Here is a 19,152-nt window from a genome sequence, read left to right on the forward strand (position 1 = left end):
CTGGTATAGCTCTCAGGGTCCTTGGCATACTCAAACCCCCTCACCACCCCAAGGTGGAGACACCAACGAGGGGGGGGTCTCCCAGTTATAAGCAAAAAGAAAAAAAATTCCAAGTAACGGCAGTACATATCAGTGTCAGGAGAAGATACACACTAAGCAGATCAACTGACTGATAATATTCGATATTAAGATGACAGGTGCACAAATTAAGTTCTGTCTGAAAACGATGTTCCAAACAGGTGCTACAGAACAATACATCGACATTAAGTCATTAATATCAGCCGTGTCAGTTGTCTTAATTCTGTCCTTGGACTGAAGTCCAATACTGATCACAGTTCTGCAAAATAAAGTTCATGAGGTATAAGACATGGGAGTCCTAATATTCGCGATATCCATTCGCTTATAACCTGGGAAGAATCCGCCCATTTTCAATTAAGACGGCAGAAGAAAGGAATGTTATGAATCCATATTGTAAGTTTTATAGGTGTGTTCATTTAGTATTGTTAGCATGGTTAAATCAATAAGATACACGAGGCAGAGTCAGTAAATAGGTCACAAATGGACATAACACTTAAAACATGTAATACTCAAACCCAGAAAAAAACGTTTACTTCTCGACATATCCTCCACCACTCTGATATACTTGTGTCATTGATTTATTAGCAGCATAGAAGTTTTTGACTGTTGTCAAAGCCACTTCCGCACCTCTGTTTCAACCTCTTCGTCATCAGCGAAATATTTGCCACATTTCTCGACCCAGTTCTGAATCGCTTTAAGGAACAAACACTTCCCATTATAAACAGGAAATGTTTCTTTGTGAATATCTTCTACATTGAGTCATATTTTCGACAAAACACGCACAACTGAACGCTGTTCTCCTCAAGCACGGTCGCCATTTTGACTACTGAAACTAGCTTCTGAACATGCGCATACGTGTCTACTACCTAGGCTGTCATGAAGCTGGACCGTGCTGCTACCTAGTGACACACATAGAAAACCTATTACATCCATTACAGATGCTTTACTTCTATTTGTGACCTAATTACTGGCTCTTCCTCGCATGTGGGCGGGACGTGTATCAGGGATAGGAAAAACAAGAAACGAATAAAGCATTTTGTTTGGAAAACTTCAAAGGAAAATGATCCCTGAGAAAGTGATGCAGGTAGAACGATAAAATTAAACCGGATTTTGGAGAAATTTATTATTAAGATTTAAAAATGAAAGGCTGAATCACATAATCCTTAAATGGCATTTAAGGAACTTGGAATGTGATTTCTTGAACAAGTGAGCACCCATCGGTTTCTTGTACCAGGGAACTGGTTGGCCACTATACGTTATTTAGACTGCTCAGTATAGAAAATGCAGATTGTACCAAAAGTCAGTTAACCTAAAATATTCTGTCCTATCCACATGAATGTTTAGATTTAAGTCTGCCAGTCAATTTGCAGAACGGTATTACGGCGTTATAACATATATATTTTTTTTTCTTTATTGCTAGTGGGGTGGGACTAAGTCCCTTATACTGCTGCCACTTCTGGCCTATTGTACCAGCCCCAGATGATAGGTGAGGGCGATTGTGGAGCAATCGGTGGAATGAAGATTGGCAGGGGAAACCGAAATACTCGGAGAAAACCTGCCCCAGCGCCACTTTGTCCACCACAAATCCCACTTAACCAGGCCCGGGATCGAACCCAGGCCGCCGCGGTGGGAAGCCAGCGACTAACCGCTTGAGCTATGGCGCGGCCAACCTTTTGTAAATGAGGTTCTATTTTAATATGACTCAAAATCAGAACTTTGAGACATTTACTGAAAGAAAGTCTTCCATATCGAATTTAACAAGAGTTTAGGCGCCGTTCCTAAGCCACAGAAAGACATACATGATCTCAACATGCGGTGTTACTCTTTGCTTTGTTAATAAAGCCTAATAGCGAAAAGTAACAGTAATTCAATAACATAGGGTGTCCGGATGAAAGGTATCCAAAGTAAAAGATGCATATCTCGGAAACTAACTCTCATACACGTATCCGGTTTATGTCATCGGAAAGGAAAGCGATGAAAGTTTTCTTTTCATACCCGGCTTACGCGCATGCGCCGCCACATTTCTGCCACCATGTTAGGAATCACCTGAACAGAGAGATGGCTGGGATATGAATTGGCAAAAGTGGCCAAATCGCTTGGCTTCCTAAGTCGCTGGGTTTAACCCAATTTGATTTTTTCTTGTGGGGTTATGTGAAGAACATTGTCTACCAGGTTAAGATCAACGACCTTCAACACCTGAAAGCCCGCAAAAGGTACGCTGTGGTTATGGTAACTCCAAACATGCTTCAAGTATGGATATTTGTCATGCCATCAAGGGAGCCCACATTTAAATTTATTGAGAAAGTTATATACGCAGAATAAACTTTGATAGTTTCCATTTGTAAAGGTGTAACCCATTAGTGTGTATAATATATTTTTTCTGATATATAATGATTCGATTTTGGATACCTTTCTTCCGGACATTGTATAATTTTCGTATGATTTTAGTAAATTTATAAGAACGAATAATTAGATACACGAAGATGTCTTACGAGTATGGCTGTATAGTACGATGTAAACATACACGTGTAGTTGGTTTAGAGTGGATATACCGGTATGTACCGAATTGGTCGCGTGTGCGCCTGCGTTATCAGAACACAGGACATCTGTTCAGCAGTGTAATAACACGTTAAACCAAGCATTATCAACATATTCACTTTTGGACTTCAGCTGCTATCTCAAGGTTCAAGGAGGTACCTGGCAGAAGAAAGGAACGAATGAATGAAGAGAGATAAATTATAAAGAATGAAAGTAAGGAATGAAGGAATAACTAAGGAGAGGATAAAAAGCAGCTAAAGAAAGGAAAAACGAAATACCCGATATGAATTTCAATAGTATTCAAATTAAAAGCAAATCTTCTTAACAAAAAGCAATGCATTATATCCACCTACCTTCTAAAAACCTGGGGTTTCGTTTCTTCGAATCGCTTTAATAATTCATGACCACATATAATTCTGTGTAATTTTCAGCAAAATGATTAGGCCTATTATGATATCAATGAGATTTTTCTTTTCACTCGTATATAACTGCCACGCACTTTCATGACGGGAAGAAAATGGATATCCTTCATGGAGTTCCTTATTGAGGCACTAAAAATATATATAACCAGGTTTGAATATTTTCTGAATTCGGTGAAATATAAATTAATTACTTTATATGTGTAATTCGTTACACAAACTAGTCATTATCCGTGCTGTTTCTTCGGATGCATCAAAATAAGTCATCGTCGTAATAATAATAATAGTAAAAGCAATAATAAGAGTATTAATTACTTAATTTACATATTTGCTCAACAGCTCAGAGGCAAATAATAATAATAATCAATAAACCAATCAGTCAATCGCCGGTCGCGGTAGCCGAGCGGTCTAAGGCATGTACTGTCTTCGCTCGCTTGGAAACCGGGATCGTGGGTTCGAATCCCACTCAGGGCATGGATGTTTATTTTGTGTGTGCGATTTTCTGTGTTTGTGTACAGGTAGAGGCCTTGCGACGAGCTGATCACCCGCCCAAGGAGTCCTACCGAATGTGTAAGATCTAGAAAACCCGAAGTGATAGGCCTAGGCCCACTGGGGCTGTAGTGCCAAGAAAAAAATAATCAGTCAATCAATGAAGGATTAGCGTGCAACCTGTCTAGACTCCAAAATCTGTTCCGATTATCTCTTTCTGGGCGTTTCAAAATTTTCCTCCAGCAGTTTCCACGCCTGTCTTGCTGTATAGTGTTGCTCTGTTGGCATTCATTTCTAGACTGCTTATTTTATCATTTAAGTTAGAGATGCTGAAATCCAGTACTGAGCATTACTGACTGGTAGAAGCAGAACACACTGTCTATATATTCGAATAATTGGCAAACAGAACTATCACGTCACACACAAACATGCAAATATCCGCGTGTGTCTACCAGACAGGACACCTTTCAATTCAGTTGATGAATATACAGCGTGACACAGGGGAAGCGAAGTGAGACAGAGAGTTTCATGGAGAGAGGCCAAGGCCCAAATTGGGTCTGTAGCGCCAAAGGAAAAAAATAATAGAAGAGTGTTTTATGTTTGCATCGTTGAATTTTCTCCAAACAATAACAACATGTCGGCTATGCGAGATACAAGCAACTGCAATGCTACTTAAAGTACGACCCTGAAATTCTTTTTAAAGGGCTCTGACGATGTTTTATAACACTCAAAATTACTGGATTTTCGGAATTTGTCCATCGTTCGGTATTCTATAGAAAACACAATATTTCGGAAACTGGACCTGTTTTCGTCCTCAGGTGAGTTCGGGAGACACCCTCTGCGTTGGATCCCTTAGAAAGTGCTAACCTCAATCACTGGACCAGCGGTGGGGCGGGAAAAAAAGAAAACAATCATTCCTGTACATGTCCCACAATGAAATTAAAAGAAAATTGGCTGTAAGCTTTCAAAGATATAACTGAAGTCTACAAGTTCTCGAAGAATGAAGTACTTTTCTGTACATCAAGCAAAATCACGTCAACTACTTTGTTTTCAGTAAGGACGTATTAATATTTTGCCTTGTTTTGAGAGCCCTCAGCCACCTTTTTTTAGTCGTGCAGGTGGTGTTGATGTGTTGCGAAACATGTACTTGTCACTAGCGCAAGCTGTAATTATTTTTCTCACTACACAAAGACATTCTATAGCGTTTAGTAAGAAGGAGATTTTGTTTCGAAATGTCTAATTATAGTTTAATTTAGACCATAAGTTAACGTGAGAAATGTGGAACCAGTGCCATGTCAGAACACGGAGCAATTCGACGTGAAAGTCATTATGCATTCTATTGATGTCGTGTAAATTGAAGCTGCCGACAGATGACCCCCAGACATTGACCTTTAACCACCTTTTAAGCAAATCAAAGACAAGTTTTTTTTTTTAATAGCTTCTTGTCTCTATGTCTACTTTAGTTTTATCTCAGATGTCTTGTTATTTTGATAGGTTTTCTTTATCAGTTTGTCAGTTTGTCATAGCTGGCTGGTTAGCGTTCCTGATTCATACTCGGAAGATCCCGGGTTCAGTCCTCCGTCCGGAGACCGGCTATCCCGGATGAGTTTTCCTAAATCTCTTCAGGAAAATTCCGTGACAGTATCATAAATTTGGCCACGGCCACTTCCCTCGACACAGGCATACGTTTCAATTCATTGTTTACTTATCATCATCATCATCATCATCATCATCTTCTTCTTCTTCTTCTTCTTCATAAGGCTCCACAGCTTCATTTCTTGAACGCTTTGGCTTGCTCAACAATTTCCTTCCAACTGCTTCTGTCCTGTGTGCGAGTTATCCACTTATAAATTCCTAAATCCTTTAGACCTTCCCTTACGTCAGCTTTCCATTTGATCTTAGGTCGGCCTCTCTTTTTATAGCGTGTGGCTGCCAGTCATATATTCCTTTAACTATTCGTCCAGCCTCCAGCCTTGAGATGTGTCCAAGTCAACTTATTCTTTTGGCTTTGATGAAGTTAACTGTGCCCCTTCCTTTTATTATATTATCTGGTTCCTCATTTGTTTTAATTCTCCAGGAGCCATCGCGGTTTCTAGATGGCCCGAAGATCTTTCTTAGAATTTTCCTTTCAAAGACTAAAAGTCTATGTTTAATGGGCTTATCATATCATACGAGGCCATAAGATCTGAACTGTTAAGGCTTAGTTAAATAAACCATCAAATGAAAATTGTGGACGGTCAATGTTCGCCAGATTCCAGAGTCCTAATGACGTCAGTCAAAACAAGTTCAAGAGCGAACAGATGATACTGATAACAAGCAATGCTTAACCCTGAAAGCACTACTACGTCCTAAGCAATTTATATATCTACTCTGCCTAAAAGAGAGAGGAAAACATATCAGTTTTTGGAACGTTCAGATATTCTTTGTCTCAAAATCAGATCTGTTTTTCTTCGTGTTCTCGGATAAGCAAGATATTTTTTTTAAACGTAAGATCACAATTATATAATTCACAACCATAATTTATTTTGATTCTCACTAAAGTGAAATATAATACAACTCAGTTATGTCAAGGATAAGAAAGTAATTAAACTTGCCATTTTTAATTCATTGTTAACATTTTGGCACGGACTGTGAATTTTCTTGAGGACCTTGTGAATTTTGTATCACCTCGAACGGGATGGACGACTACTAATTAATAAATTGAGGTAAAAGGAAAAAAGTGATTGAATATGAGGATGTAGAGAACCTTTCTGGTAACATTCTGGTAACACCGACCGAAATGTGAAAGCCACAGAGACCAAAGTCTGCTAAAGGACACAAAGGTAAGACAGTTACACCCACATCCCATATTCGAAGACCATCTCATGTAAACCTATTTGAATATTTTCCTTCCATATCCTCCTTCACAGTGCATGTTCGCGCAGAGGTTTCCCTACCAAAATTACATATGCATCCATCATCTCTTACCTCCAACATAACCGTTATACTTCGCTATTATAAAAGTAATGGGTGACCTTCGGTAAGATTAAAGCGATTATAACAAAATTTCGACACTGCTTGGCATGACTCATTGATTATTTATCGTTACCATCCAGACTCCTGATACTATAATACTAATATAGCAAGAAAAATCTTAGTCTAATACGTATACTTTAAGCCGTGGGTCCCGTGTCGTAGATTTACGGCACGTAAAAGATCCTCATGTCTCTAGGAGACCTCTGAGCAAAATTAGGCAACAAGTTCCCCGCCCAAGTAGTTTCCAATGCCTCTGGTAGATGGGGGTAATATCAGGTACCGAGAGCCGACCTCGTTGGCTGAACGGGGCTGATAGCACGCACCAGTACCGGTAGGGTATGGCGACAGTAGAAATTAAAGTGGGACGCACAATGGACCAATAACTGGTCTAAGTGCATGGGGAAACCCACCCCCTCTAATAATAATAATAATAATAATATCCTTTCACAACCTGAAGCAAGTTGTTTTCACTGAAGCATGCCGTTAATTCTCGTACAGACTGTACTCGCAGTCATCTGCTCTCAGACGGGCGTTGTGGCGACAGTTCATGCGAACACACCACGAGTTCTCGACATAAAATACTGTCCCAACATTTTCCTGAAGAGACTGAGTTAAACCAATAAATACCTCAGGATAATCAGTCTCCAGGCCGAGAACTGACTTTTAAATTATTGACATTGCGACATATGGACAATATATCGAACAGAAATGAACAATATTAACACGAAATATTAATTGGAAAGTGAAGAAGTGTAGGTTGAGGGATAATATTTTAGTAAATATATGAAAATCAGTTTCTGAAGGTGCGAACTGGATTAGTTTGGCTCAACATAAGGATCAGAATGAAATAGGGTAAATATGTAATTTAGGACACTTCATGAGAACCGTCATATTTGTACAGATCACGCAGTGGTTCTATGGAATATAGGCACCTACGATGGGCTGCACATGTGACCATGTACTTAGGAAAAGGCTCGATGTTTCCGAAGTACATCTCGCTTCCATCTTCAATAATGTAAATATAATCCAAGTAAGAAACCGGCAACAAGGAGACAGCAAACACAGAGTGTTACGCATGAAATTGAGGCCTGGTATAGATCACTCCTAACCTGAAGGAAACCCTTAGAGAAGAAAATAGACGGATAATGTTAATAAAAAACGTTAGAGAGAAAATGTTGCGAAGATTATAGTTGAATGAACTGGCCCAGAATCTTGTTTAACCCCGTAAAGACTGATCGGTCGGATAAATTGCTGCTGGTCCTCGCCAGCATAGTGAATCTTGGTTTCGGCTTCCGTCAGGACCCATGACCAGAACGTTTACGTGTTTTGAAACGGGGCCTCTCTTTCGACACGAGGAAGGATCTGATTACTACTGTCACCTTTAAAGTGGTAGTAGAGGTCAGCCTTAAAGACTGAATTTCTATATGATATATAAAAATTCAGTTCTTACCTCACAGGAAACACATTACATCTCCGCTACAATGACCAGTCGGTTAATGCTGTTTAGAGAGAAAAATTGCTTTTTACTTTGAGAACCATGCGAAACACGCAAACCTTGTGGGCAGATTGGGATTTAATATCAATGATGTTCAACTTTCTGATTCTGCCATAACGTTAATTGGTTGATAATAATGAAACAGGTTAAACGTAAGTGACTAAATGAAGACAGCGAACTTCTGAAATGCCGGCCGAGATATTTTCCTTCTCCTGACTTGCCTTTAGACTCATCTGGGGACGCGGCAGATAGTGGTCGCCATTCTAAACATAGCTACATCCAGCAGAGATGGTTGGCATTGCCGTAACACACTAATGGCAGGTCATGACCTCTTGTTATAGAACACTGAGACGACTGAGAAGACTTCAACCCAGGCACAGCTTGCTTGCAAAGTCACGAGACAATTTGAGACGTTGAGTTACCGCTACAGTTGACTGTTCTTAAAATATATCAACTGCAAAGACCCCAGTTCGGTTACACATGAAGGCAATTGAATTGATAGCCTTAAATTAACCGAACGGAGCAGAAATTTTTGAGAAGCTAATCGTGGCATTGCCGGTCACGGTAGCCGAGCGGTCTAAGGCATGCACTGTCTTCGCTCGCTCGGAAGCCGGGATCGTGGGTTCGAATCCCACTCAGGGCATGGATGTTTGTGTGCGATTTTCTGTGTTTGTGTACAGGTAGAGGCCTTGCGACGAGCTGATCACCCGCCCAAGGAGTCCTACCGTATGTCTAAGATCTAGAAAAACTGAAGTGAACGGAGAAGTTCATGGAGATAGGCCTAGGCCCACTGGGGCTGTAGTGTCAAGGAAAAAAAAATCGTGGCATTTCTGGTCAAGCAACTCTCTAATTATGGAACGCACAGATTCATTATCCCGTTTGCAAGATCCATCTACTGATTCCTGTTCTGAGCCAGATGAATCCAGTCCATGCTCTTATAATCGAATTCTTTAGGATCCATTTGAAGTGGGATTGGGCATTCGGTATAGCGACGGGCTATGGGCATCACGGCTGGGTTCGATTTGATTCTACTGCACAGTGTCCAGACCAACTTTGGACCCACCCAGCCTATCTAATGCGTACCGGGGGCTCTTTCCCCCTGGAAAGGTACTTGAAGCTGACCACTCATCTGCAACTGGTGCCGGGGTCAAGAATGGTGGAGCTATACTTTCGCTCTCACATATGTCTTCATGGCGTAAGGCTTAATTAACTGAGCACAGGGTTAAATTTACCTCTGGCTTCTTTTGTTACCTTCAAGATCCATTTTAATCTATCATCCATTTAGAGCCTGATCTTCCCAAGTGATTTCTTCCCTTCAGCTATTCCTACCACAAGTGGTTACTGGTATGTGTTTCTCATGCCGATCATAGTAGCCGCGAGGTATATAAGGCATGAAGATTTCGCTTGCTCGAAAGTTGCAATCGTGGGTTCAAATCCCACTCAAGGCATAGATGTCTGTATTGTGTGCGTCTATTCTGTTTGTGTTATTCTGTTGGTAGGTAGAGACCTTACGAAGTGCTGATCTCCCGCCCAAGGAGTCCTACCGACTGTGTATAGGAACAAGAAACTGAAAAGAGGCCAAGCCCCAACCAAGGGCTGTATTCTCATCTCTCCTATGCGTGCTGCATGCCTCAGCCTTTTCATTTTCCTCATTTTCTTCTCCTTGACGCTACATAACGAAGGAACCTGGGTTTACTAAGCCACCAATGAAATATATACTGAAATTTCGTTCCCCGAAGGGGTCAAGACGGCCGTACCATGTACTGATAACTCATGCACAGGAAGGACGTATGGAGGAGTGGAGGTATTTTTCCATCATTCTCGACCTCGACACTAGATGGGGGTGACTGGTCAGCTTCACCCCCGGGGAAACCGCCCACTTTACACAATGGACAGGAGGCTGGGTGGGCCTCGGAGCCGGTCTGAACACTGTGGAGCAGAGGAAAATCTCTCAATTCTGCTGGGAATCGAACTCCGGCCGTCCAGTCTGTAGTCCATCGCTATACCGACTGAACTAACCCGACTCCTCAGAAAAGATTGAATGACAAAATATTAATCGTTCTATCTTCTGGTATATAATGACGTATAACCCGCTAAAAGTTAACCGACGTTTCGGAGAAACGTGCCTTCAGGGTCGAAGAATAAGCCGAGCAGGAAACCACTGTGAAAGCAGGTGGCAAGAAGCATGCTGGTTTCTTGTTCCTCTTACACTTTTACCCTGAAGATGGAGGTGACATGTACCTCTGTAACGTTGGCTAAATTTAAACGAACTGCACAGTATTATTTCCAAGAAAATAGAATTCTTCATGACCATCACTCTGAGAACTCCAAACCCTACTTAAAATTTATTATAAATTCAATAGTTTGTGTTTTCAAAAGCAAAAATTGTGATTTATCAAGCTATATTTATTTCATTTTGCAAAAAATCGTAACAGTGTTATAATAAACACAGAATCATAGATACGCCTCAATGCATCGCAACATTCTTTCTTGTTCCCGTCAGCGTTTTATATCGACTGCATGTCAAACATGGGAGTAGGAGAAGTTGCCTGATACGAAGGCGCGACAAATTCTGAACTAATTTTATCATTGTGGGATATCAATGTCGTTAGGCATATTGGACCTGCAGGATGAGAATGGGTACCATTTAAAACAAAAAGGGTTCAGAAATGCCGAAGACGTTTTAAAAACACCTATTAGTTTCGCCGTGTCTGCCAGCAATATACAACGCTAAAACTATGGGTAAGGTAAATTTGTCCCTGTGCTTAATTCATTAAGCATCACTCCCTGAAGACGCATTAGGGATTGAAGGTATAGCTTCAGCATTCAATTGACCTTGGCACTAGACGGAGGTGAACTGTCAGCTTCACGTCCTGATATCAATAAAACATGGCGCGGTACACCTACACCGAATTTTGTCCAACGATGTTAACGTTTCGAAAAGAAATTCGAAATAACCTAGAACACTCGTCCGTCCGTCCGTCCGTCCGTCTGTCCTGTCGCCTGTCAGTTTGTTACAGGATTCAGTGTCTAAGTCGGAGCGGGCGTCCGTTGCTAGACAACGGCTTGTTAAAACACGTGGCCGAGATAACAAGCTGGAACAGACTATTGCTGAGCAAGTTCGGTAAACACTGCCTAAAAGCCGGAATAGTGGAGCCGGACAAGGAATTGTCTAGCTTGGCAACCGTTCATGCACGTTTCCGAGACAACGCATACATAAGAGGCCGTTATAACGGCAAAAAGAATACCACAACTAGTGCAGTTCCCGCGGCATCGAATACACTAGCTACCGGTGCATCGAAAACGTGAAACTGAACCCATGAACAAGATGTCTCCTAGACCGTCCGACTTTCGAATATAACAGATCAGACAGAACAGAGGAGGACAGAGGCGAACAGAGCAGAGATGAGAGCAGAAGAAACCACAGAGCTAGGAACTAGGACACGCCAACAAGAACAGCGGAGTGAAGACGTTATTTTTGAGTAATTGCAATTATAATTATAAACAACCTATTCAAAAATCGGTTCATGTAATCCGGAACCCATTAACTTCTTGTTGCGTTACCTGGATACGTGACAATATACGCGCTGTAGTCGTGTTTGTTAATTATTAGGCAAGTTATATAGCTTATTAAAGACAAGTGATTTCACATAATATTCCATAATTATGTCTACAAGTTACTGCTATACCTAATAACAGAAAGAAATACAAAACGCCTGGTAGCGTTATCTCCATATAGCAGAATCCTTCAATCGCTCAGTTAGTCATAAAATCCCTTGCCATTTAAGAAACCTGAAGATTTATTGCCGCGTTCACAAGAGCCCTCTACTGGTCCCAGTCCTGAGCCGGATGAATCCAATTCCTATTAAATTTAAAAAAAAACAATGTAATAATTTCTCTACATCTTCGCCTGGGCAACGAAGTGGTCTCGTCTCTTCAAATATCAACAGAAACTCTGAACTCGTTCGTCTATGCTCTGTTTAAACGATTAAGATTTTCTGTTCAGTCAGCCACACATAATTTCTGCTATTTGTAAACAATGGACATGTAGGGGCCACACAGGCAACAGATAAGATTACTTAAAGTGCTGATATGCTTCGTGGCGTTAACAGTTAACTGCTACGAGCGACGAGAGGATGCCTGACTTGGACCTCACACTGCAACACTGCTACAAGGACAGCTGGCAAGTCTCTCAAAGCTGGTTAGGATCAGTTGTGCGTGTGTTGGCAGTGTAGGAGGATGGCGGAGGGAAACGCTTCCGCCTCCTGTTCAAGAACAACAGTGACCACAGCAGTGGTGCTAGGCAATACGAACAGCTCGTCAACACATGTATCTGCCGTAGTGCATAGCAATTCCAGTGACTGTGATACAAGTGATAGTATTTGTAGCGTCGCTGCAGAAAGTACGACTTTATTCAGTGCTATATTAGCTGCCAGAAGACCGCATATTCCCAAACTGGAAACTCTTAGGCATTCTCCTCCTCAGTGTTCGCCTACGCTGATCTCGACAGTGCCTCAGCCGACAACAGAACAATGCGATTCATCGAGAACTCTTAGCATATCTTTCAGTGAACTTTCTTACTCTGTTAAAACTGGAATTAAGAGAGGTACGTTCTAGTATTAGAGTATCTTTGTTTTCGTTTTACTGTAGGTTTCCAAAACGGCTACTTCAGGTCGGGACATACCACAGTCCTGAACTGTGTTCGGTTCGAAATAAAAGGAACTTACTAGGCTATATTATTGTGACAAGCAAAGCAATGTGAACAGAAAACTGCACACGATCGCGGGCGAAAATCCAATGAAAAGCTAATATGTGAATTAACAATAACTAACAATGGTGTTTCAATTAAACGTTGTTACTTAACAGTTTATTTAACACTTATAATCAAGCAGTAGAATACAATTACGGTTGAGGGATTGAAAATAATGTGGTAAGACAATATATATTGTCTCTGTTCTTTAAGGCTCATAATGTAAGAGCATAAGTTATAGGCCTATTCGTACGACTGGCACAGGGTGACCACTTTCTTTAGAACAGTATTGAGGCTGATATCTGTAACTGAAACGGGCTTTCCTTGACGTAGTCTGACGAGTATGTCAAGTGTTACAAGTGTGCTTAAAACTTCTAGACAACAGCTGCCTCGGGAACATACACAAAGATCTAGAGGTTCCAACAGCGATGGACCACCTCAAAAATTACTAATTGATACTTTCCAAAAGATGCAGTTCAGGGCGGTAGTTCTTGTAAGTCAATTTGGTGAAAACCCTAACCAACTCCACCTGCCAAGGAGACACACATGTCACTGCGATACAGTAGCGGATTTAAAATTCATGTGGCCCTAAGCGGAAATACATTTGGGGGTCTTATATGGTAGAGCTAAAATAATTTCTACAATCGTGATTTTTTCAAGTAATTACTGAAAATATACCAGTATATTTATGGGATAATGCCGGTCACGGTAGCCGAGCGGTCTAAGGCATGCACTGTCTTCGCTCGCTCGGAAGCCGGGATTGTGGGTTCGAATCCCACTCAGGGCATGGATGTTTGTGTACAGGTAGAGGCCTTGCGACGAGCTGATCACTCGTCCAAGGAGTCCTACCGTATGTCTAAGATCGAGAAAAACCGAAACGGAGTGCATGGAGGTAGGCCTAGGCCCACTGGGGCTGTAGTGCCAAGGGGAAAAAATGTATTGGATAATAAGAACATCTTTATAGAAAGTAGCCCTTGCTCAAATGGTATATTAAGTACATAAATTAATAAATAAATATGTTGCCTTGAGTAAGAATTTTCGATTAAGCTGTAATTTCATTATATTCTTTAAACTTAAACTGCACTGAACACTGAAGGTGGAACATGAAAGTGTAGCACTTGTTTGCATGAATTTTACCCTGCTTTTCACAAAGCCTGCAATTACCGCATCATATTTCTGAGTTTAAAAATCTACATAGTAGCAATAACAATATTAACAACGTCACATATTTGCATTCGTTCTAGTTATTATGTGTAAAGGGTGTGCGTGACTTATAGACGGGATTGAATGACTGGATTTATTTATACCTTATACATTCATCTCGGGACCACAAGTAATACAGCGTTATCGCTGATCTACACAATTTACAATTCACCGTTACACACGCACTAGGGTTCACAGTTTTCACTTGTCGTATTCTGGCAACGGATTTGAATGCAGCAGTTATACAAATCTCAGTGTAACTGCAGCACACTTGAAGTCTTCTATGCATAGTCTAATTGCTTTCTTGCCATTCCTTCTCGGTCACCTTCGACTGCCGACTCCGGAACTCGATTCAGTTCTAATTCCTCTGCTGCCAAGCTTATATCCTCGCAGGCTGGCGTCTCACTCAACTAATTCAAACGATCTTCTTTGTCCTTTTCATAACCCCTAGGGAAGGAGCACACAGAAAATACGGCCTCTCTATTGTTAGGAAGGCGTTTTTACGGCGTCATTGAATACCAGCGGAAGTTATTCGATTGCCGCTTGCGTATTCGTTGCCGCGGGAACGTGTTTACCGAGCAGTTGCCTAGTAATGGACGTCGCCTCTGATTTTATTATTCCGACCTTCGGGTATCATGTCACATTATTTTAGACAAAAAGCAATGATGTGTCACTTAAAATGTTTATTAACTAGAGAAAAATGCATGCATTGAATTACTTAGAATTTACTTATATTCATCAATGCCGACTGGAGTGTAAGCTGAAGATCAGCTTTCTTTCTCTGCCAGAAAAGCAGCAGCACATATGAGAGGCACACCTCCAACACTATCATGCTCACTTGTGTACATCCGCTGCTAAAATACAATATTAATTTAAAAGCTGTTGAGTTCCTTATGCTATACTAGGGTGATGCAGAGATAAGTTTTCACGAAAGCGAACTCGCTATTTTCGAAACATACCGCAGAAAACGACAAATCACCCTTAAGCCACCAACAATCACACTGAAATCCACAGCGATGCGGTGGAGGCAGTGTCATTAAAAATAACCTGTACAGCGAATTCTAAGACTGCATAGACTCCTGGACAGCATAATTACTGCTAATTGAAATGTTTTTTATGGGCTTATTATTATTATCGTGGCTCTACAGCCCTTTGTTGGGCCTTGGCCGCTTTTTCAGTTTCGTAATCCTGTACACAGTCGGTAGGACTCCTTAGACGGGGGATCAACCCGTCGCAAGGCCGCTACTTACACACAGAACAACACAAACGCAGAATAAACGCATACAGACATCCATGCCTCGAGTGAGATTCGAACCCAGAACCCCAGTATTTGAGCGGGCGAAGACGGTTCATGCCTTAGACCGCGCGGCCACTGTGATCGGCTTATGGGTTTTATAAGGTAAGTAAATATGTATAGAATTTCATCAGTTGGTAGTTAAGTTTCTGAGCAATCCAATAATGTGCATAGTACGTGCCCCAATTCAGTGTTTCGCGCGTCACTTCGCTGACTTTGGGAACATAAATTCACAGAACAATTTGGGGGCCTTTTCGGAAGTCAGGGCCCTAAGCGGAATCTTAGTCCGCTTACTGTTGAATCCGTCTTTGCCCTTACGGCTACCCTCCACTCCCCGCGAGCCACTTGAATAAAGTCTCTCCACTTTGAACATGATTTCTTGGCGGTCTGCGCTGTTCCACATACCCGCAATGCATCAGTGGCTACATACTATGTAGTACGTATGTACTGTATGTAAGGGTTGGGCCATAAAATCCGGCCCTTGCACTGCGACCTTCAATGATCTGTTGTGCTTCCCTTTTGGATTAACCCTTTATTAATCCTACACTTCGAATGAAACGTAAGTATTTATATATCGGGGAGGCGTAAAAGTCACTTAATTCTATAAAGAACTGGCTCAGGTGACGAAATCTTAAATAAGCTATGGCCTCACAATCACATAGGATGTGAGTGGCTGATTCATCTTCTTGTAGGCACCTCTCACAAGTGGGGTCACCTGTCAACCCAAGTTTGAAAAGGTGTTCTTCTGGTGACAGTGTCCAGTAAGTAATCCTACCGCCCATCTTAATTGGTCTCTGTTTAATTTCAACAGATCCTTCGTTCTTCTAGCAGAGGGTCCTGATATAAATCCCTTTGCCTGTTTGAGTCCCGTTGTGGATTCCCAGTGTTTTTGTGATTTCTGTTAGTCCAGTCCCTGATCGCTTTCTTGGCAACTCCTACTGAGATGCCGCAAAATGGTTCAGGTCCTGTGAACGGCTGTTCAGATCCTGTTCTTGCCAGTTGATCTGCCGTTTCATTCCCTGCAGTACCCTCATGGCCTGGCACCCATATCAGTTGAACTCTGTCTTGCCAGTTGTGTGAGGGATTGGTGGCAGTGCAGACCAACCTTGAAGTGATCTGGCGTGTACCAAGTGCTTTAATTGCAGCCTGACTTTCTGATAAAACGAAGATGTTTCTGTTTCTGTGGTTCCTATCTAGATTCTCAACTGCGCATGCCTTAACGACATACACCTCTGCCTGGAATAATATTGTGTAGTGCCCAAGACTAAAACTAAGTTTCCGCTTTGTCCCATAGCAATACACCCCAGCTCTAGTGCCTTTGTCTTGGTACAGACTATTGTTACATGAAATTAGGAAATCTAAAACATACTGTCACGCGTTTGTGGCTCCGTGACTAATAATAACAGATTTTTATAGGGTAATTGGATTTATTAACTCCTTCTTGTACAATCTGTCGTAATCACAGTCAATTACAATAACTTACGATAAATGACTGCCCAGGACACGCTCCTCTCTGGTTACTGGCTTGAACTGCGATTGACTTCAGTCTGAGTCTCAGTCTTATGTTACGACCGACGGTCAGTCTCTCTTATATAGCGTATCGGTATCCATGGAAATGTGTCCTGTACCGAGTTAGTTTCCAAGTATCCATCTCTACGGAAACTTGTTTGTCAACTCGTTTCCTAGAGATGGGTCTACCTCTCACAATATACGTAGATGAGGAGAGGATACGGGCAGTGGTGACGTGGCTGAACTTCTAGCGGTGACCGCTGTATGGTCTAGCCACAGCTTCCCGCCCAGTGGACACCGGGGGCTCTTTGCCCGGATGTAGAGTGACCGGGGCGCGAATCTGGCCACTAACGCCCATCTAATGCCGAGGTCAAGAATGTCGGAGCCATACCTCCACTATCCCATACATCTTCACGACTTTAGTGCATAACGGGTTGGGCCATAATAATCCGGCCCTTGACTGCGACCTTCAATGATCTATTGTGCTTCCCCCTTTTGATTAACCCTTTATCAATCCTACACTTCGAATAAAACGTAGGACTTTGTTTATGGGGGCGTCATAGTAGTCGCTTGGTTCCATTAAAAACTGGACCAGGTGACGAAATCTGAAATAAGCTATTGCGTCACAATCACATAGGATGTGTGTGGCTGTTTCAACTTTTTCCAGGCACCTTTCACAAATAGGGTCATCTGTCAATCCCAGTTTGAAAGAATAGCCTTTTAGGTGACAGCGTTCTGTAAACAGCCTTACCACCCATCTGAATTTGTCCCTGTTTAATTTTAAGAGATTGTTCGTTCTTCTGACAGAGGGCCCTAGTATACGTCCCTTTATCTTCATGGCTTGATGCTTAATTAATTAAGCACAGGAACAGCTTTGCCTTTACCTTTTAATACAGATAGGTTTTTAATGTGCCGATCACAATGGCCGCGCGGTCTAAGGCAGGAACCGTCTTAGCCCCCTCAAACACTGGGATTGTGGGTTCGAATCCCACTCGAGGCATGGATGTGTATGTGCGTTTATTTTGTGTTTATGTTGTTCTGTCTGTAGGAAGCGGCTTTGGGACAGATTGATCCCTCGTCTATGGAGTTCTACCGACTGTGCAGATTAAAAAAACTGAAAAATCAGCCGAAGTCCACACGGGCTGTAGAGCCATAAATTTTTAATATAACAGTCAACGGGGTTTCAAGCTTTGCAACGTATTATAAGGAATAATTCCACTGAAAGCTAAAGGAAACTGTCCTCAAGGAGGTTACATTCGGTGATCTAGTACAACGAAAATTGTCCTTAATTAATAAATTGTTTTTTTACGAATCCAATTTGAATGCAATCCCAACTCAGCTAAGACTTCTATTTGCTCTTCTGTTGCTGTCTCCCGTTGAAATAGCTGAAGAATTTGTTCTCTTCGGTGTTCATGTGTTTTCGGAAAACCGTTTTTGACTCTCCATCATGAAGTCGGGAAATGCATACATAGCGTAAGGTTGTTGTTTAATTATATACGAGGGCAAATCGAAAAGTCTTTGCCCCTATTTTTTTTTCAGCCACAATAATATACATACAGGGAAATCAAACTACAGGCAGTGTTCTAAGTACCTTTGACTACTTTTCCACATAGTCACCACACCGGTGACTGGGGGCAGTCGGGCGGCGGTCCTGTTTGCCACATGAAGCCTGGCGTTGTCATGGAGGTGAACCACATCGTCCACGAGAATCCCCGGGCGTGACTGCAGTCATTCGGGTGGGAGATTTTGGGGCATGTACCGTATAGTCCAGACCTCGCCCCCAGTGATTACCACGTGTTCGTCCACTGAAGAAGTTCCTGGCATGTCAGAGGTTCATTTCCGATGACGACGCGAAAACCGCTGTCCGGCTGTAGTTCCGCGCTCAACCGGATGAATTCTACAACAGCGGCATCTCCAAACTAGTGGTGTGATGGGACAAATGCCTGAAGCGGGGTGGTGACTATCTGGAAAAATAGACAAAGGTACTTAGAACACTGCCTGTAGTTTGATTTGCCTGTATGTATATTATTGTGGCTGAAAAAATAGGGACAAAGACTTTTCGATTTGCCTTCGTATAAAATGGTAACACTAATGGGGAAAAGTGCACAGAGCACAATATGTGTTAAATTTTATCTATAAATTTTGTTGGAAATATATTTGGCTCACATAAGCTCAGAAAGGCGTGTAGGTTCTTATTAGTTGGTATGTAAGTATAATACACTATGATATTGTTTTCCGAAAGGGCCGGTAATGAAGTGGATGAAAGCAGCCATAGGTAAATGGTTCAAAACTTTGGGTTGCATGACGATGCATAACAGTTCCATATCGGCTCTCGGGTCTGAATCACGGTAGAAAATGCAGT

At 41.8% G+C, this 19,152-nt stretch overlaps 1 protein-coding gene and 1 long non-coding RNA gene across 3 annotated transcripts in view; one reads left to right on the top strand and one right to left on the bottom strand.

The window, feature by feature from the left end:
* Positions 1–12,169: 12,169 nt before the first annotated feature.
* LOC111861908 (ATP-binding cassette sub-family G member 4) overlaps positions 12,170–19,152 on the top strand; it is a 79,295-nt gene continuing 72,312 nt past the window's right edge. The window contains exon 1 of one of the 2 annotated variants that reach the window (XM_023846858.2): positions 12,170–12,640. In XM_023846858.2, coding sequence (XP_023702626.1) covers positions 12,274–12,640 — 367 coding nt within the window. In that variant the 5' untranslated portion in view covers positions 12,170–12,273. The remainder of the gene's footprint in view (positions 12,641–19,152) is intronic. The other variant, XM_023846857.2, reaches the window with a different exon arrangement.
* Positions 18,339–19,152, bottom strand: part of LOC111861913 — an 81,252-nt gene continuing 80,438 nt past the window's right edge. Inside the window, exon 3 of the long non-coding RNA XR_004512743.1 lies at positions 18,339–18,754. This is a non-coding gene — a long non-coding RNA (uncharacterized LOC111861913). The remainder of the gene's footprint in view (positions 18,755–19,152) is intronic.

Source organism: Cryptotermes secundus, unplaced genomic scaffold (genome assembly GCF_002891405.2).
Source record: "Cryptotermes secundus unplaced genomic scaffold, Csec_1.0 scaffold39, whole genome shotgun sequence".
In the NCBI taxonomy this organism is placed as follows: Eukaryota; Metazoa; Arthropoda; class Insecta; order Blattodea; family Kalotermitidae; genus Cryptotermes; species Cryptotermes secundus.